Raw genomic sequence first — 26,687 nt, 5'->3', positions numbered from 1 at the left:
AATCAAGGATATAAAGGAAAATATGCTTATGGTGAATAAAATTATATAAAATGTTAGCATTCAGAAACCATGAGGATCCCTGAACATAATAATGCAATATATGAATTTTAATTAATGGAAACAACTCAACATAAAATTGAAGGAAGAAAAAATGTTAATAAATTATAGACAATCCAAACAGAGGAATAAAGAAAGAAATTGGGAAAAATATGCTCCAAAGCTACAAAGAAACCCTGTCTCAAAAAACCAAAAGAAATAAAGAAAGAAAGAAAGGAAGGAAGGAAGGAAGGAAGGAAGGAAGGAAGGAAGGAAGGAAGAAAGAAAGAAAGAAAGAAAGAAAGAAAGAAAGAAAGAAAGAAAGAGAGAAAGGAACATAGACCATGAAAATGCTACAAAAGTATATAGGTTATACACAAGCATTATGTCTCCAGGAATGCAGGAACAAATAAAGAAAACTATTTTAAAGATTTATTTCTGTGTGTGTATGAATATTTGTCTGAATGTATGTGCATACACTATCAGACAGAAAGGAAGCACCTCAATACTCAAGACTTTAGAAACCATCGAGATAGCTGGGGGTGCAACTCAGTGGTAAAATACTTGTGTCTCATGTACAAGGCTCTGGGCTGCTCCTCAGCAGCATAAAGAAGAAATATTTTAAATAATAAAATATTATTATGCTCACACTTAACATGTACCATAACTCACTTAAAGTCGAAAGTGCAAACATAAAAACCAACACAAACATATAACAGATGTTTTCTTTACTAGTTAATGAAACAAAAATAAAACATTTCTCATACACTCATAACTTAGTCCATTAGAAAATGTCTTATTCTGCAATCTCTCTGGGCTGGTTTTCCATCAATTTCATCGGGCTGTGTTTTTATATTTCTGTTTGGGTGAAAAACCCCATAATAAACAGTAAGAAAAATAATCCCAAGGAGAAGAGCAAGAACTACGGTGACGCTGATAGGGATAAAATAGTCTGAATTAAAAATAGAGAGAGGATAAGCCCAAAACACAGTCAGGATTCCCAGCGTGCCTAGCACCCTTACAGTATAATAGCAAGACATTGGACATTTGGTATTCTGTCCCTTGATATTAAAAAATGTAAACACAAGGATGAATCCAACAACCATCCTATATAAGAATTCCATATGTAGAGAATTACAAAAGTGTGTTTGCTTTATAAATGCCCAAATGAAACCTATGATCCAAAGAAATGACAGCAGAAACAAAGCAACTTTCACATCCACCAACAGCAGAAGCACAACACTCAGCATCCACGACAACAAGGTAAACAGCTTGTAAAAGAGATACGTGAGTTTGGGACAGAGTCCACGGAGGTGATTTTTATCGGGTAATGATTTTCTTAAAGCTGTTTGATAATCGACTGTTGACCAAGAAATAGCACAGCAGGAAGCCATGATGACCGCATCTACAAAGGAAAACACAAAGGACTTATTGGTTTATGAATGGTAACAGTAGTATTAGTAAGAACAGTAATGACAATAGTAATTAGCTTGTGCCATGCATGCTTTGGCAGTGTAGACATGCCAGCACATCAGGCAGTTGGCATATCTAATTCACTGAACATAGATTTTGACATCTCCACATAGCATTAGGGGAGTCAAGGTTTGAAGAAATTTATTACTCGATTCTTAATATGCAACTAGAAATTCACAGAACTGAGATTTGAAACTAAAGCTGTCTGAAAGCTGGTATGTTAATGAACTATATCATACTGCTTTAGAGGAATCTTAAATGGATTCAGTAAATAAAACCTTTGCTAAACACTGCAATTATGTCTACCATTTTCTACACCATTTGGCTCTAACCTTGTATATATACCTAATTCACTGAGAGATTGCTTAATGGGGTATGAGACAGTTGAACAGAAAATTTAACGTGAGTATACATCATTAACAAAATCATTTTTCATAACCTATCGATCCATGTCATGTGAACAAATGTCCTCTGAAATTCACAACGTTCTATAGGTGTGACATCTTTACCTATTTCTCCCAGCAATCAGGAAAGAAGAAGTTCATCGTTGTTCTGGAAATGCAAAACATTTCCAATCTCATCGCCAAAGCAGGGGATGGTTTCAAAGAGGAAGCAAATATATGAAAAAATCAGAATGAAGTAGTCACAGGGTAGGAGTGGCTTTGAGTCGCACCCAAGGGCTGCCTGTGCCTAGCCAACTTGCCAATGGTGTCTTTCTTGCTGAGGATGAGGATGGGCAGGGCCTTATAAGCACATCTTCTCCTCTCTTGATTTTGGCACAGAACACGATAAATCTGTACTTATTTTCTCCTCCTGTGTAACTAGAGTATCACTTTCCTCTAAACTGTCCAGTGACTTAAAAATTTTTTAAAAATCTTTCGTCTACAGGTGTTTTGTCTGCATGTGCCTGATGCCCATGGAGGCCAGAAGAAGGCTTTGGATCTCCCGGAACTAGAGTTAGAGATAACTGTGAGTCATCGTTCGGCTTCTGAAACCTGAACCTGGTCCTGTGCAAGGGCAGTAAGTGTTCCTATCTGCTGACCCCTCTTTCCAGCCCAGGTATGTTTTAGTATTTGAGCGATTTCTTTGTTTGTTTTGTTTTGTTTTGTGAAACAGAGTATCAGTGTGTGGCCCAGGGTAGTTTTGAACTCAGCATTAATCTGCCTGCCTCAATCCTCTGAGTTGCTGGGATTACAAGCGTGCACCACCGTGCCTGGCTTTAGTCTCCAAATTAACACATGCACATAGTTTTAAAAGTTCTACAAACTTTTAAAAAATCAGCAGTCACTTTCTTCAGGTCCCCTGGTCACTGAGCTGCAATCCCAGTCCCAGAATTCTTATTTCTTGTAGTTCTTTGCTATGGATGGAACCCTGTATAGTGTTGCTTATATGTACATGAATTCAGGTCTGACTACTTAGTATTAGATAACCAGTTAGGGGTCTCATCCCTGGGAAAGACTGTTTCTCCCAGTCCCAGAATTCCTAGTTCCTTGCTATGGGTGGGGCCCTGTGAGAGCCCCCTTCCGTACTAGTATGTCTACTGGTGTTATACTTCTTCAGGCTTTGTTTAGGCAGCCATATTGTTGAGGTGCGGTGGGCAAGACCTCCCTTGACGTCATTTCTAGGAAACATATCTCACAGCAGACTTCCTGGACCTTTGGTTCTTAGAAGAACCTGCTCGTGCTTCTGCAATGTCCCCTGAGCCTTGGGTGTGGGAGTTGGGTTCTAGATGTATCAGCTGGGCCGGGTATCTCACAATCACTTGTTCTTTCTGTAACAACCTCTTATCTACTGATTCTATTCTCTATTCTAAAGAGAAGTTTCTTTGCTGAAGGGTGAGAGCTATATATGGGTACAAGGACAAATATTTAAAACACTGTTAAGAATTATGATGGCTTAGTAAAGCGAAAGTGGCAAGTTCTCCTTGAGGTCCTTAATCTCACTAGTCTTGGTCTTGGTAAGAAATTCATGCTTTCCCTCCCACTGAGGAGGCCTTAGAGACCTTAGGATTGTCATGCCATTCTGGCTGTCATGGTTCATAGTGTTATAGCTGGACAGGATTATTGGCTGCTTCCCTCCCTTGGAAGCTTGCATAACAAATTCAGTGCTATGAAAGCTAGCTCTTGGTGGGGGATCTGATTCAAGTTAGATCCAGCCTGGAACTCCTGGTCTTTTGTCGAAAGTGCCTGCTGCCTTCAGAAATAGTACCTTAATGTCTACCTCTGGGAGGCAAACAAGGACAACAGCAATAACCTATATTGTTATAACAATTGGAAAGAGGGTTCCTCATACCTGATATTGGGGTTGTTTTTAGACAGTTGTGGTTCTTTGGGGAGCACTATTAGGCCAAGCCAACACTGTAGACTGTCTTTTACCACTGCATGTTTTAGAAAACTTTGTCAACAGTCAGGCAGTCACAGCTTATTGGTTTATTCCCAGACCGTCTATTCTGTTCCATTGGTCTACCTGTCTGTTTTTATGCCAGCCCAAGACTGCCTTTTCTCTACAGCTTTATTGTAAAATTTGAGTTCAGATATTATAATACCTCCAGCTGGGGGCGTTCTCATTATTTCACTGGTATTTGTTTGGCGGACTTTCGTGGATCCATAAGAATTATTAGATTATTTTTACTAGTTATAGGAAGAATGACACTAGAATTTAGATGGAAACCACATTGAATCTGTAGATTACTTTTGCTAACACAATAACACAGCCATTTTTATTATAGAGTCTGCCAAGCCAGGAACATAGAATATCTTTCCATTACCTAGTATCTTTTTTGGTTTCTTTTTTTTCCCAAAGTCTTGAAATTTTCACTGTAGAGGTTTTCCCTTCCTTGATTGGGCTTATTCCTAGGTACTTTATTTTTGTGAGCTATTAAAAATGGAATGTTTTCTCTAATTTCTTTCTCTGTGAGCTATCTGTAAGTATATGAACAGTAGCGATTTTTGTATATTGATCTTGTGTACTACAATTATACTGGAAGTGCTTTATTAAGTCTGCAAGCTTTCTGGTCGAGTCTATGGAGTCTGTAAGTAGGAATTACACAGCTGCAAGTAGAGACAATTGAACTTCCTCCCTCCATATGTCTATCTCTTTTATGTCTTTCTTTTGTTTATCTGACAAGGAGTTTGAACTCTCTATTGAATAAGAGAGATGAGAGTAGGCATCTTTGCCTCATTCCCAATTTTAGAGGTAATGTTTTCAGTTTTTCTATTAACTTAATATTAGCCATAGGCTTCTTGTATATGATTTTTACATTTTGAGGTCTGATCCATTCATTCATAATCTCTTCAGGACTTTCATCATGAGGGCATGTTGGACATTTTGGAATCTTCATGCATCTCCTCCTTAAGCCTACTTATATAACATATTGCATTTATTGAATTGAGTGTGTTACACTAATCCAGTAGCTTTGGGATAAATTTGGTCATCATGCATAATATTGGCAACATGATATTTTTATATGTTGAATAATTTTATCATTATCAAATAGCATCCAAAAAACATTAAAAAAAAGATAGAAAAATCATTAAAATTCCACTATCAACAGCAGCCATACTTAATATTTTGGCACACTTTCATTCAAATGTTTCTTTCTAGTCATGTATTTGTATCCTTAAGAATATACTGATGGAGGTTCTGGAGAGGTAGCTCAAAGGTTAAGAGCACCGGCTGCTCTTCCAGAGATTCTGAGTTCAATTCCCAGAAACCACATGGTGGCTCACAATCAACTATAATGAGACCTTGTGTCCTCTTCAGGTCTGCAGGCAGAACACTACATACACAATAAATAATTCTTAGTGTGTGTGTGTGTGTGTGTGTGTGTGTGTGTGTGTGTGGTTGTAAAAAAGAATATGCTGACTGAAAATCTTTTAAACAGTTTTTGATTAAATTTGATCAAATAAATTTTTCTATGTCATTAAAATTTCTCTGAAAAGCCCAATGTTGGTGGTGCACGCCTTTAATCCCAGCACTCGGGAGGCAGAGGCAGGCGGATTTCTGTGAGCTCAAGGCCAGCCTGGTATTCTAGGACAGGCTCCAAAGGTACACAGAAACCCTGTCTCAGAAAAAAAAAATCTTTGAAAAGACTCTTCTAAGAGCTGTATGTTTTATTCTAAATGTCAATAAAAATTTAATGCTCTTTCTTTCACTCTCTCTTTCCCTTTATTCCTTTTTATGTATTGTTTTTGTTTTTGGAACAGTATTTCTCTGTGTATCTCTGGCTGTCCTGGAACTCACTCTGTAGGCCAGGCTGGCATTGAACTCACAGAGATCCACCTGCCTCTACCTCCCAAGTGCTGGGATTATAGGAATGCATTACCACTGCCCAGCTTTTATTTTTAATAAACTCTTTAAATTCTTCCCTTAAGAAAAAAATGCAATAAATAAGAAGTGAACATGCGCATCCATCCATATCAAGAAACTATCTCCATTTGATAACCCCTTGCAAATGAAAATTTAGTTTTCTCCAAGGGTGTTTCTCTGGGGACACAAACTACTCCCAAGTGTAGGCTGCAGGCCCGGCAGTGGATGTCCACAGAACGTGAGCTCAGTGGCATCTCTGGAAGTCCTTGTCTCATAGCGCCATGTCAGGGCTTTTTATCTATCTACCTGTCTACCTATCACGTTCCAGGTCTTTTGTACATATGTTATGGCCTCTGGATTTGTGCTTTAGTGGTATTACTGAGAATGCAAACTAATGGGTTTCTGTGTCTATCTCTGCTTCTTGTGCCCTTTCTTGGGCTCTTTCCTCTCTATTTGTTTATTTTGTCCTATTCTGATTTGTTTGGGGTTTTATCTTATTATATTTTATTTTATTATTATCCCTTAGATGCTTGTCTTTTTTCTGGGGGGGGACAGAAAGGGAGTGGATCTAGAAGGGAGGGCTAACTAGGAGCAGTAGAAAGAGGGAAAACTATATTCAGGGTATAGTGTATGAAAACTATTTCAAATTTTAGAAAAGATCAAAAGAAAAAGCAATGAACATAAGGACATAATCACATCATGAAGATGCAAAAGTTTACTTGTCGCATCATTTAATAGTCAGGTGTTTCCAGACAACCTAAATTAGCGTAAATGACAGAGTGGCTGGTCAGCTGCGGTGTATGTGCCATCTGTAGCATGATGCGCGTGGGAAGGAGAAGGAGGGAACCCTCCCTGTAATTAATTTGGACATCACTGTAAGATGTGCAGTTGAAAACAAAACAAAAACCCAAATGCTGTCTTCTTTGTCTTAAGGGGAAAAATGAAAAGAAAAGATAGCGTACACTTTCCAGGTTCTCTGAAGGACGGCCTAGTGACCAACAGTAGAAGTTTCCCTCTGGGCAGACAAGGGAAGGAACAGCAAGAACAGAAATAGAGACTATACCTTCACACATTTCTTAATATTTGAAACATGTTGTTGAGTTTCATTTCAAAAATCAGTTTTTAGTAATTAAAAAATTCAAAAACAGTCCTGAGATTTCTAAAGTTACAATAAGGTGGCGGCAGCATCCGTCTAGCCGGGGATATTAACAAAGACTCACACTGACTTAAAGTTGCCTGGCCCTGCTCCAGAAAGGCGTAGAGCTGAAGAATGAGCTGGGGGCAGCTTTCCAGGTAGGCCTCAAACAGCCTGAGCATGCTCAAGTCGGTGGCCATGTCTACAGCTTCCTTGTGAGGGTCCGTTTGCTCCTCCGTAAAATCACTCGTTCTGCTGCTGGGTTTGGAAACCACCTGGTAGCCCCGTCTCAAGGCAAACCAATACCTAGAAAATGAACATGAGCATTTCTCTTCAGTCACATACTTTTAGACAGTAAATTCATTTTAATTAACATATGAAAGATAAAATTATGCATATGTATAAGATATGGATATTTCAAAACATGTACATGTTCAAGGTTTAAATCAAGTTAAACATGTCTATCATTTTAAATATTTATTATTTTATAATACACAAAAATCCTTCTAGTTTTTTAAAATATGCATACTGTTGTATATTCACAGAATTGCTTATCATTATCTGAAGGCATCCTACCATGCAACAGGCCTTCTTATCTTTTTCCCTTACTATTACTTAGCACCTATTGACCAGCTCTCTGCTCTTACACATCTTTATGATGCGTATTTATACACATATTGAACAATATATAAGTAAGGACTTTTCCACAGACCCTCTCCAGTGTGGGTGCTCTATACTCCCTTCACAGGCTTCGCTGACATTCGGACCTCATGAAATTTTAATGGCTGAGTGATGCGTGTTTTAAGCACAGATGATCATACCTCATTTTTATTTTTTTTCCGATTATTTACAGAGATTTATTGATTTTTCACTATATGACAGATTGAACTCGAACTCGGCATACCTCATTTTTAAAATAATGAGTTGAGAAAGCTAAGGCTGCAAAATGTAAAAGATTACAAACACTTATACAAAGAATAGTGGGCCAACAGAAAGTCCAAACACAGATCCTTAACTACTGCATCCAAAAAGAGAAATTATAATTTAGTGGTGTGGTGATTTGAATGTAATTGACCCCTATAACCTCACAGGGAGTGGCACTATTAGGAGGTGTGCCCTTGTTGTGTGGGTATGGCATTGTTGGAGGAAATGTGTCACTGGGGGCTTTGAAGTTTGCTATGCTCAGGATACAGTCCAGTGTCTCAGTCAACTTCCTGTTGCCTACAAGACGCAGAGCTCTCAGCTGCCTCTCCAGCACCACGTCTGCCTGCAGGCTGCCGTACTCCCCGCCATGAGGATAATGGACTGAATCTCTGAAATTGTAAGTAGCTGCCCCAATTAAATGTTTTCTTTATGAGTTGCCATGGTCATGGTGTCTCTTTACAGCAATAAAACCCTAAGAGAAGTGTTCATCAGATTATCTTAACTACAACACAGAACATTTCCTTACAGAATGTGAGTGCTGAAAAGGAGACTGAATCTTTTCCATTTAATTTAGCAAATCATTAATGACAACAAGGGGTCTCTGAGCATTTTCATAGTAGAAACACAAAAGGAACACAAAACAACCACAACAAAACCCCTCAAAGACTCTTAAAGTAGTCCTGCTCAGGCCCTTCTTCTGAAAGAACTTTTAGATAAATACTGGCTAGCAGTCTACAGGTAAGATTCATATTTTAAAAAAAGTTGACACTTATTTAGAAGCAATCTGAGGTGAGGAGAAATACAACCAAGACACTATTTTCAAACTTAGAATTCCATATCTGCCATCAGTTTCTTCACAGATAAAATAATAGACACACAGAGAGACAGATATAGAAACATAGATAGACAAAAATATAGAGGAATAGAAATAGGATATAGATTTATATATAGATGATAAAGATATAGATATAGATGATACAGATAGAGTTACAATGCTGTTTAATCTAAAACTGTGGGAAATTTGCAGAGTCTGCAAAAGCTCTTCCCAAATTTCCTGCATTTTAATGCCAAATGTATCCAGACTCAACACTTCACACCACTTATGATATGACCTGCATCCCCAAGTTAATCAGGCAACCCCTGACCCAGATTATCTCACTAGCTCCATAATTGTTCTTCCTGATCCTATTTAGTCTTTCGGGGAGGGGTGTGCCACAGCATATATGTGGAGTTCAGAGAGCAGCTTCGGGGAATGGGTTCTCTCCTTCTGCCGTATGTGTTCAAAAACTCAGTCTCAAGTTGTCCAGCTGTGGCAGCAAGCAACTTCACCTTCTGAGCCATCTTGACCACCCTGATTCTATTCTGGCTCCTCATCTAACCTATTCTCTTCACAACATCTATTTTGCACCCTTTAAATATAATTCATATGGCATCCCTCTAGCCAAAATGTTCCAATGATTTCCATCAGATCTAAAACCCTAAATTCTTCCATATCTTCTAAGGTATTCATGGCCTGCCTCCACACACATGAACATCACTGTCTTCCATTTCCCTCACAACTCCAGTGTGTCCTTGCTACCTTTCACAACTTAAAGGCCTCCGTCTTCACTGCTATACCTACCTAGGACCCTTCTAAACCCAATATGTTTTCATAGTTGGCTCCTTAACTTTACTTAAGTTTCTACTTGGTTGTTACATCTATGAATTATATTCGCTGAGGGCTAGATGCCAGGTAGAGAAAATGTTAGCACAATGACAACTGCATGACCTTTCAGTTCAATAGGTGCATCAAGTATACATACCACCAGCTACAACAAAAGGCAGAAGAAACAAGCAATCATTAGAATAAGAATACCACACTGTGAAAATATAGCAAAGAGAAAAATTAACATTACCTATAATAGAAAGCTTTACTTTTATTTTATTTTTTTTCTATTTTACTTTCTCTTCTGGGTATCTAGCACAACAGGAAATATCTGCTCCCTATTTCTGAAGTGGTTTATAAACCAATAGGTTCAATACTGTTTAAAAACAGAAAAATTCAATAAATATCATCCATTACACATAGAAAGTCTAATTAGCACAAGCAACAAAGAATGGTGAAGAAGAAAATGTTAGTATTAAGAGTAGAAACTCAGACAAATGTGGTAACATGCACATGTAGGTATGGTATATACAGTATATACCATGGTATATATTCAGGAGGATCACTTGAGCCCAGGGTAACAGTGAGACCACATCTGTATCAATAGATAGGTAGATAGGAAGGTAGGTAGGGAGAGAGAGAGAGAGAGAGAGAGAGAGAGAGAGAGAGAGAGAGAATAGACAGGTAGATGTTCCCATGGTTAGCGTTAATGGTCTATTTGGCAGAATTTAGACTCACCTGGGAGTGGGGCATCTGGGATGCCTGTGGGATTATCTTAAAGTGGTCAATTGGTGTAGAAAGACTCAGCTTACCTGTGGCCAGGACTGTTCCCTGAGCAGGGGATGGGGGACTCTACAAAATGAAGAGCTTAGCTGAACTAGCAGGCGTTCATCACTTGCTCTTCCTCCTTGTGGATGCAATGTGGCCCGCTGTTTGAGGTTCCTACTCCCTTGAATTCCCCACAATGACGGATTACACTTTGAATCGTGGGCCAAAACAAACCTTTCTCTCTTTAATTGATTTTGTTGGAGTATTTTCAATTCCAGCAATAGGGAGAAAAAAACCGACAGAGGCAAAAACTCTAACAACATCAAAATGTTTGGATTCAAATCCAGACTCTGTCCAGTTCTAACCTCTCTTTGCTCAGTATCCAGAATTGAAAGCTGGAGTTTGTTGTCTCCCTTCTGCTCAGTGGGCTGTGCTCCACGTGATCTACAATATGGAAGATGCCCAAGCGGACCATGTCAAGTGCTGTGTAAGGCCCTGGGAAACAGAGTGGATAAGTGGAAGTCACACTTCCAGGGACGCGATGGAGGAGCTTTGCTCAATAGTGTAATGATTCATGGAAATTCTACATAAATCTTTGTTTATTTGAGGTTAGTTTCACAGAGAGGAAGATTTGAGTATAATTTCCTGACTGGTGGATCATTGTTTCAGTTTATGGAACAAATATTCCATAAACCCAAGAAAAAGAAACAGAGAGTGCTTTCTTAGCATGATTTAGCCCCATATATTCTTTCATCTGGGGAAAAAAAATAAGTATCTGGTCTTCTTTTCCAGTAATGAATTGCTGTTATCAGGCAAACTTTCATAGTGACAATAGAAGAATTCTGGGAAGTACACACATACCAGTGAGAAAAAGAAAAAGAAAAACAACCAAAATCAGGAAGGAACACAAGGGCGTTGTGTGAACTGCACTGGATGGTTACTAGGTTTTTGGTCTGAAGGCATCCATAGTCCAAATGACACAAAGCAGATATAGCTCAAGACTAGTCAAATGTCCTGATGAGAAGTCTGGGTGAGAATCTACAGAGTTGTTAGAAATTCAGGCCATTTCTGAAAAAAGGAAGCCATTGGTAAAGAACCCCAAATCTATGCTTACTTTCCTCGAGGCTTACCCCTGCACACATGGGATAAGACTTAGAGAAACAGGAGAAAACAACTGAATGGAACCCCTACAGCTTTTACCAGCTAGCTCTACAGAAGAGCTAGAATCTGACTCTTGCCAAATTAGGAGTGACAGGCAAGTATCTCAGAAATCCTCAAGTCCCAGAAAATGTCACAATGTAGAAGCATAAAGTCTATCTCAAAATGAAAAGATTTTTACCATGGGCGAAAACCAAAAGAGATTTGCTCGAGCTAATCCTCAACCAAGCTTCGGTAAAATATCAAGGGAATTTGCCTGTAATTTGGCTGTTGCTTTGAAAGAAACCAATGTCTTTACAAGATATCAGTCACCTTGTAATATTCACACTATGAAAAGAATTACTTGACATACAGCCAACGAGGAAATGTAACTCAAAACAAAGGGGGAAGTAGTTAAAGGAAACATCAGCTAAAGAAACGCAGAGACACATGACACTGATCAAACACTAAAGCAAGCATGGGAACTGTGTCAAGTCTATGAAGATAATGGGGGTGAGAGGTTGTAAATGTAAAGAAAAGACACGGACCTTGAATAGAGTGTTTAGTTGAACTTTTCTACAAGTAAAATATACATGAAATCAAAATTAACTGGGATAGAATTAACAGTAAATTTAGCCAAAACCAAACAGATCATTGAACTAAAGATGGGTGCTATAACTTGAATATTTGAGTTTCCAAAAATTCATATATATTAAAAACTAATTTCCATGTAATGTATAGGGGAGGGTGTTTCAGAAATAACTAAATAATGAGATTGATGCCCTATAAATAAGACCCCCAAAGAGTGTCTTACCCTCTTACCAACAAGCTAGACAACTAGAAGGCAGCTACTAAAAATGGGAAAGCAGGATCTCTATAGTAGTTTGAATGAGAATGGTCCCTATAGCTTCATAACTTTAAGTGTTTAGGGAGTGGCACTATTTAAAAGGATCAGGTGTGACCTTGTTGGAGGACCTGTGTCACTGGGGGTGGGCTTTGAAGTTTAAAAACCCAAGCCAGGCCCAGTGGTTCTCTTCCTGCTGCCTGTGGATCCAGATGTAGAACTCTCAGCTTCTTCTCTAACACCATGTCTCCCTGTGTGTTGCCATGTTTCCTGCCAAGGTGATAATAGACCAAACCTCTAAACTGTAAGTCAGCCCCAGATAAATGCTTTCTTTTATAAAAGTTGCTGTGGTCATGGTGTCTCTTCATAGCATTAAAACAAGACAACTTCACTAGACTGTAACCTGCCAGGACCTTACTCTTAGAATTCACAGCCTCTAGAACTGTAAGTTGTGAATTATTTTTACTTACAAGCCATCTAGTCTGTTACACAGACTATTTTAAATGTTATGGGAGCCTCACCAGACAAAGGTAATAGCTCAATAGAAACCAAATGAAATCAAGTAGGAAAAAAGGGCAGGGAGGTGAGGACCTATGAGATGAACTTCAAGACACCGTGTAGAATTCAAATCCCAGAAAAAAAGAAATCGAAAACAGGAAGTCAAAAATATTGGTAAAAATACATTTCCTCCTCATCAAAACAGCAGTTTACAGATCCATGAAGTTTAATGAGGCCACACAAAAAATAATATAAAAAAAGACACACACTCAGGGCCACATCATTCTTAATTGCTCAGAGCTCAATATATATAAAATAAACATCTTATCTTCTACACAAACAATGAAAACATTAGCTGATTTCTCATCAGAAATAAGGTAAGCCAGAGGAACACCATATTAATAATTACAGTAAACAGAAATAGGCTAAACACTCCACCTTAAAGAGGCTGTCAGATTTTATTTTTTAAAAAAAAAAAAAAGAGCAGGGAAGGAAAAATAGCTCAAAGATTAAAAGCACTGGCAGCTCATCCAGAGGACCAAATTCAATTCTCAGTACCTCCATGACAACTCACAACAACAATAACTACAGTTCCAGGGGATCCAACACCTTTGTCTGGGCTCTGCAGGAACAGCAGGCACGCAGAACATAGACATAATGTAGGAAAACGTGCATACACATAAAATAAAAATAAATAAATCTTTTTAAAAGATACAAATTTATGAGACCAGCAAAATACTTGCACATAAAACACAAATAGTTTCAAAGGAAATCACACAAAAAAGTTGATCTGCCTATACTGATATCCCAGACAAACCAAGACTGGGTGAGGATTATTAAGGATACGGAGGGAATGTTATAATGACAGAAGAACCAACTCATCATGATATCATAACAAAGGCGGTGGTGGCTCGCACCGTTAAGCCCAGCACTTGGGAGGCAGAGGCAGGTGGATCTCTGTGAGTTCAATACTAGCCTGGCCTGCAGAGCAAGTTCCAGGACAGACAGGGCTGTTCCACAGAGAAACCCCATCTCAAAAAAAAAAAAAAAATAGAAAGAGTTGGCACAATAGAATAACACTTCTATATCTGTATGCCATGTTAAATAAAGCATATCACACTTAGAAGCAATAGGCACATATACCTAATAAATAATTCATTGAAATATTCCTTATCATCCATCTACTAACACAAACACCATTTATTCTTTAAGGAAATGGCCCTACAATTCAGAAAATGCCATATTTTCAATACTTAGCCCAGACAAACCTGTGGATTTAACAAACTGCTCTACTTTTACCCACTTCTCACTACTTGTCTCAGGAGTCCTCCACTTCCTAGACTAAGGGATTACAAAAATAGAGATTAACAAATGAAGGAACTTTTGTTACTTGTCTTTCACTAACAGCCAACATAATTCAGTGGTTTTTCTTTCTGTGCTTCATTTAGCTGTTTACACAGACAAACATTGACATCATTTTTAAAGCTGCATTGTGACTAATCTCCTGATCCTACTGCTTAGCCCTCCCCCTCCTCTACAACCACGAGTCATTGTTATTTGCTTCATGTGGACCTTCTCAAGTTTCTTCTGTGTGTAAAGAGACATAAACATAGATACCTTTCACGACCTTTGTCATTTTACTTCGTATAAAGAATGAAATTGTACCACTTGCAAGAAAATAGATGGAATTGGGGACCATAATGTAAGCAAAAGAAACCAAACTCAAGAAATAAAAGTGTCATATTTTGTCTAATATACCGAACCCTAGACAGTGAGACATGAAGAAAGAAGGGTACTAGTCAAGGGGAGAAAGTCAAAGTCGAAAAGGACCGAAAGACAAAGGATGTAAAAGGTGGGGAAAAGACAAATATCACAAGGGTTCTCCCATACATGGAAAGTCGGAACATAGAAAAGTCATGACAACAGAAATAAGACTACTAGGTGGGAGAAGCTGAGGAAGAGGGACAAGAGGGGTAACAGAAGGGCAAATGAGTGTAAGCAAAGTATAATGATATACATGTATGAAAGTTACTTAATGAAGCACAGTAAATTGCACTCTAATGAAAAATATTAGCATAAAAATAAGCCTCCCAAGGTGTAATCCTTACATCTTTTGACCTGGTATAACTCTATAACTCTTATTGGTTATATCTGCCACGCATTACATCTTGCCTACTACAGATCTATTTGCCTATCAACACTAACCTCTGCTTCATCCCTTTGCATCTAATTGAGAATGTGCACTTCCAGAACAGACTAAAATACTATCTTTTCAGCTTCCCTAAAGCAAAAAAAATTCCTCATTCCACATTTTGTCTCTCTTAAACACAGTAAAATACCTATTAAATGAAAATACCGTATTAATGAATCTGGAAATTTCTGGCAATACAGCAATGACTCACACAAAGAGCAATAGCAAAGAGCAAGTAACCTTTGTGCTACTTTCAAATACAGAACCTTTGTACCTTTGCTCATCTGACTAATCAGCTATAAAAAAATGGTTATGTCTGTTTGGAATAAAGAATAACAACATTGGTTACAATATCTCTAGGCGCACACTCAGTCCTGTAGCAGCCCCTTGTAGGAGCCCTCCTCCCACCTCATCTCCATTCCCTGGGGACTCCACCTCTCGGGACTGACCCAGGCTGACCTTACCCATTCATCTCTGTTGCTCCAGACTTACCCTTTGCCCTACTGCAGTCTGCCTGCCAGAGCCCCTCCTTCCCCATACCTCCATTTCCTGGGAACTCTCTCTGTTGACCCAATCCCTACCTCAAGCTCTCTCCTACCACCCCTCCCATCTCATTTCCTTTCTGTCATTCACCAACTTACTGAAGCACTCCCTCCCAAGGACCAGACAGCTACCACATTGGCCTAGGATCCAGAGAACAACAACCGAAGAACAGAACACCCAAACAGCAATAGCAAGACCAGATATCAACACGAAGAAACACATCAAACATCATAACTCAAGATCCTAGACCTGAATGCAAAAGTACAAGCATGAATAGCCAAGACAAGATAGATGCCTACACCAGCAACAGTCACCTTATTACAACAAGCCTTGAAAGAGGCAGTATAGCTGAAATACAAGACAAAATTGCAATTATGAATATGTCTTAGTGAGAATATGAGTAACTCCCTTAATGAAGTCTGTGAAAACACAGACAGTTGAATAAAAGAATGAAATCAATTCAAAACATGAGAGTAGAATTAACAAAGAAATAGAATCACTAAAGAAAACCAAACTGAAAGAAAATAAGTAAATATTTTGGGATTACAAACAAAAACCCCAGAGGTAAACTTCCCAACAGTGATGGTTTGAATAAGAATGGCCCCCAGAGGCTCATATATTTGAATGTTTGGCCAACAGCAAGTGGCTCTACTTGAGGGGGATTAGAAGGTGTGGCCTCATTGGAGAAAATGTGCTACTAGGGGTGTGTGTTGGGGTTTCAAAAGTCCAAGCCAGCCCCAGTGCTCTCTCTCTTCCTGCTACCTTTAGATCTAAATGTAGAACTCTCAGTTACCACATCTGCCAAGTGCTGCCAGGTTCCCCACCATGAAGATAATAGACAAAACCTCTGAAACTGTAAGCAAGTCCCAATTAAATTCATTCCTTTATAAGAGTTGTGATGGTTACGATGTCTCTTCATAGCAATGAAACACTGGCTAAGGCACCAAAAAAGTATAAGTCATTGAAGAGAAAATCTTGGGTGTTGAAGACGAGTTAGGGATAGTGTAAACTCAGTCAAAACAATGGTAAATCTCAGAAAAATTCAGGTTCAAAACATCCAGGAAATCTGGGACACTATAAAAAAGACCAAATCTATAGGAATAAAGTAAGGAGAAGAAATCCATGTCAAAATAAAATATTTTTAACAAAATCATAAAAGAAAATTTCCCCAACCTAAAGAAGGAGGCACCTATTAAGGTACAAGAAGCATATAAAACACCAAATAAACAGGACCAGAAAAGAAAGTCCCCATGGCACACAATAATCAAAACACTAAATGGATGAACAACAACTAAAAGGGGTAGTAAACGGTATTGTTAGGGTCCACAAATCTGGAAATAATCCACCACAAAAGATCAGGTTTGAGTAAACCAAAAATTTATTTAGAAAAACTTATAGGGAGGCAGCAGAGGTCATGTCCCCAAGACGAGGGCAGCAGCCAGTTTTAAGGGGAAAACCCCACAAAGAGACAGTTCCTGAGTACCACCCAATCATAATGTAACATGGGATGAGTGGTAGGGATTTTCCACAGTGGTACACTTCCAGCCTGCCAGGGAGTTGTGTGGTTTGGCAGCCCACACTACTCTTGGCAAACCACTCAGAAGAGGATTAAATATTTGTGATTTGACCTCACTAGACACCTGTACAATGTGGTTGGGGTTAGCGCCCAGCCTCAGGAAATTGTGGGTAATAGTTCAGAGTAGAACAAACTAGAACAAAATGGAGTTCTCACTGTTAAATAGAAGCTAACACTGCAAGAGAAAAAGAATAAGTAGCATATAAAGGAAGGCCTATTAGGATAACACCGGCTTCTCAATGCAAACTCTAACAGCCAGAGGGGCCTGTAAAAACGTTCTACAAACTCTAAGAGACTTTGGATGCCAGCTGAGACTGCTACAGCCAGCAAAACTATCACATTTGACAAAGAATGAAGAACATTCCATGATAAAACCAAACGTAAGCAGTGTCTACCTACCAATCCAGCTCTACAGACAGCGCTAAAAGGAACTTCAGTCTGAAGAGGATAAAACAACCAAGAAGAAAGAACTTATAAACGTCAGGACATAATTAAAAACAGGAGAAAAATGCACCATAATAACAAATATCAGAGATTAATAAACACTACTCATTGATAAATGCCCAATATTAATGGTATCATTCCCCAAACAAAAAATACAGATTAACAAATTGGATTAGAAAACAAGATTTATCTTTCTGCTTTATCCAAGAAACACATCTTAACATCAAGAATAGACATCACCTTGAGGTTTAAGGATGGACAAATATATTCCAAGTAAATGGACCCAAAAATCAAGCAGGTATAGCCACTTTAACAGAAAGCATAGACTTCAAACGAAAACTAATCACAAAAGATAGAAAAGGACACTATATACTCATTAATGGAAAAAATCTACCAACAGGATGTGATTATAAATATGTGTACACCAAACATGGGGCACCCAAGTCCATAGAAGAAGCATTACTACAGCTTAAATTACATATGGACCCTCGTATGCTGATCGTGAGAGACTTCTTTTTTTCCCCCCGAGTCAGGGTTTCTCTGTGACTTTGGAGCCTGTCCTGGAACTAGCTCTTGTAGATCAGGTTGGCCTCGAACTCACAGAGATCTGGATGCCTCCTGAGTGCTGGGATTAAAGGCATGCACCACTATCGCTCAGCAGTGAGAGACTTTCATACCCCACTCTTGCCAACTGAGAGGTCATCAAGACAAAAACTAAACAGAAAAATGCTGGAGATAACTGACTTCATAAATCAAATAAACCTGACAGATACTACAGGACATTTCACCCAAATACAAAAGAATATAACTTCTTTTCAGCACCTCGTGGAACTTTCTTCAAAACTGACCACATACTTGAACACAAAGCAAGTCTCAGCAGATAAAAGAAACTTGAAATAACATTCTGCATCCTATCTGAGCTCTATGGATTAAAACTGGAAAATATTCGAAAAAAATCAAGACAGAAATGAGGATGGAAATAAAATTTTAATTGAATTAAATTGAAAATATGACATACCCAAGCATATGGAACACAGTGAAGGCAGTTTTAATAAGCAAGTTCATAGTTGAAAAAAATTAGTGAGGGAAACAACCTAAATGCCCCTTGACCAAAGAATGAATAAGGAAAATGTGGTACATTTACACAATGGAGTACTACACAGCAGAGAAAAATAATGACATCTTGAAATTTGCAGGCAAATGGATGGAACTAGAAAACACCATATTGACCCTGAAAGACAATTATCATATGTACTCACTCATCAGTGGTTTTTTAAACATAAAGCAAAGAAAACTAGCCTACAAATCATAACCCCAGAGAACCTAGACAACAATGAGGACCCTAAGAGAGACAAACATGAATCTAATCAACATGAGAAGTAGTAAAAGACAAGCTCTCCTGAGTAAATTGGGACCATGGGGACCACGGAAGAGAGTTGAAGAGGATGAGAGAGGCAGGGAGGGGAGCAGAGAAAATGTATAGCTCAGTAAAATCAATTCAAAAAGAAGACTATTAAAACAATTAGTGAGATCTTATATTAGTAACCTGGTAACACACCTGGAATATCTAGACAACAAGAATAACTAACACCCAAAAATGTAGATGGCAAGAAATATTCAAACTCAGGGAAAAAAATCAATTAAAAAAACAATAAAAAGAACAATGAAATGAAGGGTTGACTCTTTAATAAAATCAATAAGATTGACAAACCCTTACCAAATTAACTAAAAGATGAGAGAGAAGATCCAAGTTAATAAAATTAGAGATAAAAATTAGTACATTACAACAAGCATGAAGGAAATTCATAGATGCATTAGAAACATATTTTTAAAATCTCTACTGCACCAAACTGTAAAACCAAAAAGAAACTGGTAAATTTCTTGATATATATCTAGCCCAACAAGGTTAAATCAAGATCAAATAAGCAATTTAAATAGACCTCTAGTGAAACAGAAGCAGTCATTAAAATTCTCAAAACCCCAAAAGGTCCAAAGCCAGACTGATTCAATGTAGAATTCTATCAGACCTTCAAAGAATAATTAACTCAAATACTCTTTGATTCATTCTACAAAATAGAAGTTGAAGGTATATTTCATAATTCTATTAGGTCACTATTACTCTGATACCAAAATCACTCAAAGATCTAACCAAAACAATTATAGACCAATATCTCTTGTGCCATAGAAGCAAAGATTCTCAAAAAGTTTCCAAACTGAATCCAAGAACACATCAAAAAGATTATACACCATGGGTTTCATCCCAGAGATACAGGGATAGTTTAGCATACCTAAATCAATAAGCACAATCCACTACATAAACAGACTGAAAGGTAAAAATATATCATTCTCATTAGATGCAGAAAAGGCCTTTATCAATCATAATAAAAATATCAATCTTATAATAAAAATATCAATCTTATAATATTTGATAGCCATTTTTGAAATGATTTTGTAAAGTACCACTTTTACTCAGTGACTTCACAATAATACATATGATTCATAAGAGTTCTTTAATTGCATTGCTAATAACTATTTCATCCTCTCAACTTAGTTTTGATGGCATATTATTATCATTCTGTGTGTATACAACAATTACTTTGTTTATAACATTCTATAATATTTGATATTTTTCAGATGGCAAATTGTCAATATTTTGGCACTCTGTATTTCTAGTGAACATTTGGGAAGTGTTGGGTATTTTACAATGTCATAATAATTGAGGGAGTGCCAATAATTGAAAAAATGGTGGCCAGAGATGTTAGAAAAAAAAAAGAAAAGGCCTTGACAAAAATTCAACATCCCTCCATGATAAAAGTCTTGAAGAAACTAGAGATGCCAAAGATTTACAAGGAGCATAATAAAGATAATTTACAGCAAGCCCGCAGGCAGCATCAATCTAAACAGAGAGAAACACAGAACATTTCCACTAACAGCAGGAACAAGACAAGGTTGTCCACTCTCTCCTTACCTATGCAATATAGTAACTGAAGTCTTAGCTAGAGCAATAAGACAATTGGGGGAGATAAAAGGAATACAAACTGGAAAGGAAGAAGTCAAAGTATCTTATCTGCAGGTTTTATGATTTTATAGATTTCAAAAACCTAAAAGCTCCACCAGGAAATTTCTACAACTGATAAACTTTCAGCAAAGTAGCAGGCTATAGAGTTAACACAGAAAACTCCTGTATACAAATGGCAAACTGAGAAAGAAAGCAGAGAAGCAGCATAGTCCATAGCCTCAAAAATATACACATCTTGGGGTAACATTAACGAAACAAGTGAACGACTTGTATAATAAAAACTTTAAGACATTGAAGAAAGAAATTGAATGTATCACAGTATAGAAAGATCTCCCATGTTCATAAATTAGTAAGATTAATGTTGTGAGAATGACCATCCTACCAAAATCACTCTACAGATTCAACACAATCTCCACCAAAATTACAGTACAAATCTCCCCAGAAATTAAACAATTTTCATCTTTATATAGAAACACACAAAAAAGATAACTAAGACAACCATGAATAGTAAAATAATGTCTGGAGGTATGACAGTGCCAGATTTTAAATTGTCCTACAGAGCTATAAGTAATAAAACAGCAGGGTGTTGGGATAAAACCAGACATGCTGATTGATGGAATCAAATTGAAGACCCAATATAAGTTCATGTACCTATAGATACCTGATTTGTGACAAAGAAACCAAAAAGGCACTCTGAAGGAAAAATGGCATCTTCAACAAATGGTGCTGGTCAAACTGAAGGCTGCTGCATGGAGAAGAATGCAAATAAATCCCTATTCATCACCATGCACAAAACTTAACTGCAAATGGATCAAATACCTAAACATAAGACCAGATACACTGAATCTGATAGAAAAGGTATTGGGAAATAGGCTTGAACCCATTAGCACAGGGAAGGTCTTTCTGAACCGGTTACTGACAGCACAGGCACAAAGATCAACAACTAATAAATGGAACTCGTGAAGCTAAAAATCTCTGTATGGAAAATATTGAACACATCATTTGAGTAAAGCAGAGGCTACAGAAAGCGAAAGGGATTTTACAAATTATACATCTGATAGAAGGTTAATATCCAAAATATGTGAAGAACTAAAAAACAAACCATGAAGAAAGTAAAAAAAAAAATACAAATTTAAAAATGAAGTACAGAACTAAACAGAGAGTTCTCCAAAGGTGAACCCTGAGTGGCTGCGAAACACTTAAAGACATGTTCAGTGTTCTTTAGCTATCAAGTAAATGCAAATTAAAATTACTTTGAGATTTCATTTTTCACCAGTAAGAATGGCCAATATCAATAAAACAAATGATAGCACAAATAATAGAAACCCAGAGACAGATATTGAGGTTCAACCTGAAATTCACAAAATCAAAGCAGCCAGCCACTAGCTCTTACCTATACCTCAGACCAAAAATGGGCAATCCTGCCTCCATGAATCCTCAGATTGAGACTAAGTATGATATCTGTCTCCTCACATTTTATATTCCTCTCCAGTGCTGGGATTAAAGGCCTGCACCACCACCACCTGGCCTCTATGGCTAACTACTGTGGCTTCTGGAATTGAAGGTGTGTGCAACCATTGCCAGGCCTGTATGGCTCACTAGTGTGGCTGCTTTGCACTGATCTGCAGGCAAGTTTTATTTATTAAAATACAAATAATATACCACTATAAGCACATGTTGGCAAGGGTGTGGGGAAAGGGAAACTCTCATCCATTGCTGGTGGGGGAGCTAATTTGTACAACCACTGTGGAAAACAGTGTGTCAGTTCCTCAGGAAGTTGGTCATAGATCAACCTAAAGATCCATCTACACCACTCTTGGGCATATTCCTAAAGGATGCTTCGTCAATACCACAGAGACTTTTAAGCCTCTCATTCACACCACTGGTAACTGAGCGGGGAGAGGGGGGTCAGCGACGGAAAGAGGGGGCTCTACTAAATGAATCCAGAAAAGGTCTAAGAGTTCAACTATGATGTACATTAAAACTGATGGTTGAAAGCAAGCAACATGTACCCTACTTGCAAATAGGGAACCTTGTACATTTGACTATGTAAATTTCAAAAACGGACCTTCTGCTTGGATAAAATAACAGTGCTGGGAATTAAACAGACACACTCACCTTGTAAAAACTCCTCCTTGCAAGCAATGGAGCAGAAGAAAAGAATGCTCGTTTTCTTGTCTTGTTTTCTTTAAGTCATCCTTCAACCACGAATAGCTAAAACACTGGATTATGAGTGTTCCACAAAGCACAAAGCTTAATGTTAAAACACCAAAAACATATTGTCCGTCATGGAAATACCTAGCAGACAGGAGGATGTCTGCAACTAAATCAGTTACATAGATTATGATGCCAAAAACTGACATAGCAAAGTTGTATTTGGTATATTTCATTATGAATGACTAAGGCTCTTGGTTAGCTACTCCTTTTCAGATACAAAAATAGGGGGAAATACCAGAATGAATATTAGTTTATCCTGCAGCTTAGCACTGAATTAATTTCTACTCTCTGAGTCTACTTAGAGAAAAGAATGTGGGGATAGAGTTCAGGAATATAGTGTTTATCTAACATTCATAAAGTCCCATATTCAGTCCCTAATACCAAAACAAAAAAATGTTATAAAATTGGAACACTAAAACGAAAGTAAATAATTTTAACTTTCTTTTAAAAAATTCTAATCTAGATCCAGTGGTACAAGAAGGCTTCGTGGTATCTTCTCTTCTATCATGATCTTCAATACAGATAACGATGTCTAAAATAAAACAAAAACATGTTTCTAACTCTTAATGATAAAGCCTGGTCCATGATATTATGATCTTATGTTTCTAAGTAGATGAAATATACATTTTATAGTTGGAAAAGTTACTAGTTGATCATGTCATCTGAAACTGAAGTACTTATCATTTAAAACTAGGTCTTCTCACAAAAATATCTATTATAAGACCATTTATATTGGCAAAAAATGCAAACTACCTAAATGTCACCCAATTCCAAATCACACTACAGAGCCATAGTAGCAAAGGCAGCACACTCCTTGCATAAAACACACATGTATACTAATAGGTCAGACTAGAGGACCCAGAAATCACAGGGCCACAGCTGTAAGATCTTTGAAATTAATAGACTGTAGGAAGAAAAATTAAAGCACAGGACAGGCGAGGACTTTCTGAAAAGGACTCCAAAGCCTCGGGAAATAAGAGCAAGAACTGTCAATAGGTCAGAGTGAGGCTGAAGTGCAACTTCACAGGGCGGGAAGCACCCTAGAATGGAGACACAGCCGGAGGAACAGGAAAACTTATTAGGGGCTAGTGCCTAGACTCTATAATTAAAAAATAACTAGAAAAATTAAGCATTAAAACAACAAATTATCTAACTAATGGGCTAATGAATTTAATTATATTTAAAAGAATGAATAAAACTAGTCGATAAACATATTTAAAATGGTCAACATCCATAGGCATTGTGGAAACAATCATCAAAACTACATTAACAGGGCTAGAGAGATAACTCAACCAACATAATTAATATTATGATCCCTACTGTAGAACTGTTCTGAATGCAGTCTGATAGTAAGACTTATCTGGCTCAAGCATTTTTGTTTTGTTCTTCCTAATTGCCAGTAGTTCACAAAAAAAAAAAATCCAGGTTTCTGTCCACTCAGATTTGAGACTACTGTTTTCTATGAACTGCAACATTTTAATAATATATATGAAGTTTGGTGCTCATGTAGTAGCAATGGTTTAATTATAGAAAACAAAGATCTTTGAGCATTTTTCTACCTTTACTCCCTAGCATGTAACTATCAAATTCGTGTCTCTTTGGATTTTGTTGTTTCCTAGTGTTTGATTTGAAAAATTAGTGTTAGAGTTTCACTAAAAACAACAACAACAAAAAAATAGCTAAGCAGCTTCAGCTTGGGACCAGGGCAGCAGTACTAAAATGTGACTGACCATATTTCTGCCATTTTGTACTGTGTTGCAAAGTGGGGTTCTCAGCAATGACCATTGTAAAACATCTATCAACTCCAAAAACTTGAAGATGCTCTTTATACTGCAGTGCCAGATAGTCAGCAAGCTTGAACTCCATATGTAAAAAGAGACCAGCACACCCATCTCATCACTACTGAAATTTTCTTTCATCTTTAATAAAGGGAAAAATTATATGTCGACTAAAATTATAGTAAAATAAATTTCCCCTATCATTTACTATCAGTAAGTGTTTGATCTGATATTGATTTTTGTTTGCCTAGATGTATAAAGCTGCATAAAACATTTCATAAATCACAAATGGAGAAACTTAAACTTTGCCTTATTGAGTTGTCCGGCAGGTTAGAAAAGATAACCCATACAACCCACAGAACCCCCTAGGTAAGCCCTTGGCACACGGGACTCAAGAAATGATGGTTATTATTTGCTGTGTGCCTGATTGTCTGTGTAAGCATCTGTGTTTCCCAACTCTGGCTTAATTTTCTTTAACAAGAACTGAAAAGGTTGTTTTCCATGATGTGATCTCAGAGCTTTGCAACACAGAGGAAATATGATAAAAAAAATTTTAAATGTCAACTGTAATTTTATCTGAGGAACAAATGCCATTTCAGAAGAGTGTTTTTCTTCACCATTCTTTCCCATATGCTACAGATTAAACTTTTTCTCCTCCAGATTTACATATCGAATCCCCGGTTCCCAAGTATGACCTATTGGGAGAGGGGAACTTGAAGGAGAAAACAAGGTATCCGCTTTGGAGGCTGATGAGGATGGCTAGTCTCAGGAGGGCTGGCCATGCGGCTCAGTGCAGAGAAAACTGGCCTGGCAGGAGGCCCAGGGTTTGATCCTCAGTGCCTCAAAATGGGGGTGGAGAGAAATGGAGAGGGGTAGGAGAGGAAAGGACAGCAGGGGAAAGGTCATGTGAGGATAGAGGTTAGAGCCAGGAAACAGGCACTTCCAGAAACCGCCCCTATCGGCTCCTTCATCTTGAACTTCAGTCTCTAAAAGTATGATTAAGCGAATTGTAATCCGATGAGTCTGTGGTGTTCTATGTGTACCTGAACTCTCTATAAAAACATTTAGTACTCTAAAAGCCCGGAAAGGAAAGAATTACAAAACATACACACCCAAACTAGTACCTACTGTTTCATAGTATTTCCCACGTATATGCAGTAAGTTTAAAAGTCTACAGGATAATCCTAGAGGGATTTGTACTATATCCTAGAATTGTACTCTACTTATGAAACAAGAATAAAAATCTTAATTTCATTTCCCAGATTCTCCCAGCAAAACTATAATCAGATGATTTCAGAATATTAAAAGCTGACCAAAATGTCGTAGTTGAGCTGAAATGTCACATAAGATTTTTAACGTAAGTAGCTTACTTGGTTATAGACTACTATACCTAAGCAGTCTGTGTATATTTCTATCAGCCCATCGCTAAAGAGAACTCGCTTTGCCTGACATGATTAAGTTAAAACATGATTAACAGGCTTTTGTTAACATTTTACAAAGCAGAGTCATTTCTATGAAACAAAACCTGTATTATTATCAGAACATTTCTTAATAGATTTGTTAACATAGCAATGTTCACAATATTGATTCAGTCAGACAGAACAAGATCCCCACAGGAAGCAAATCTACACGGCAAGCTAATAAACGGAGCGGCCATTATAAAGACATCCCACAACTCTCTGGATAATTGTAGTTTTACAGCTTGTTTACAGATAGCCCATCTTTCCCTCCACAGTTGACCACTGTCCCAATGTCACCCGAGTAAAAACACCACCACCTACAAAATGTGCCTTCTACTTACCGACTTAATGTTCAGCTGTATGGCTAGCTGGCTGCCAGCCAAAATATATAACCTTTGCCCTAGTACACGATCACTAGGCAATAAAGCAGTTATTTTAAAAAAAAAATAAAACTAAGAAAGTTTCACTTAATCAATCAAACTTAATTCATGTAAAACTAGACTTACTGGTGACAAATCCAAAAGCCTTCTTTAATTCAATGGCCCTTCTTCACAATCTTCATTTCAGGGATTTTATTTCTTCACTGAACACCAGGATAGCAAATGTATAATCCTTTTGGATCACATACTGAAATGAAACCAAAATCACCTGTTAGTCACATGTAAAACTCCAGTCTGTTGATAAGAATCCC

At 37.7% G+C, this 26,687-nt stretch overlaps 1 protein-coding gene across 6 annotated transcripts in view; it reads right to left on the bottom strand.

Moving 5' to 3' along the window:
* Positions 1-747: 747 nt before the first annotated feature.
* The window catches only part of Xkr9 (XK related 9), a 30,936-nt gene continuing 4,996 nt past the window's right edge, over positions 748-26,687 (bottom strand). For 2 of the 6 annotated variants that reach the window (XM_048420755.3, XM_048420754.3), the window contains exons 2-5: positions 26,503-26,623; positions 22,660-23,290; positions 7,038-7,258; positions 748-1,441 (exon numbers count right to left, since the gene is read on the bottom strand). In XM_048420755.3, the coding sequence (XP_048276712.3) occupies positions 813-1,441; positions 7,038-7,258; positions 22,660-22,931 (1,122 nt within the window). In that variant the 5' untranslated portion in view covers positions 22,932-23,290; positions 26,503-26,623 and the 3' untranslated portion in view covers positions 748-812. Of the gene's footprint in view, positions 1,442-7,037; positions 7,259-10,333; positions 10,464-15,451; positions 15,519-22,659; positions 23,291-26,337; positions 26,482-26,502; positions 26,624-26,687 lie in introns of those variants that run through there. The other 4 variants (XM_048420758.3, XM_048420761.3, XM_085677344.2 and 1 more) reach the window with 4 other exon arrangements.

The sequence above is a fragment of the Myodes glareolus genome, chromosome 16 (assembly GCF_982192425.1).
Source record: "Myodes glareolus chromosome 16, mMyoGla1.1, whole genome shotgun sequence".
NCBI lineage: Eukaryota > Metazoa > Chordata > Mammalia > Rodentia > Cricetidae > Myodes > Myodes glareolus.
The sequence above is the reverse complement of the archived record's forward strand: the minus strand, read 5'-3'. Positions and strand labels throughout refer to the sequence as shown.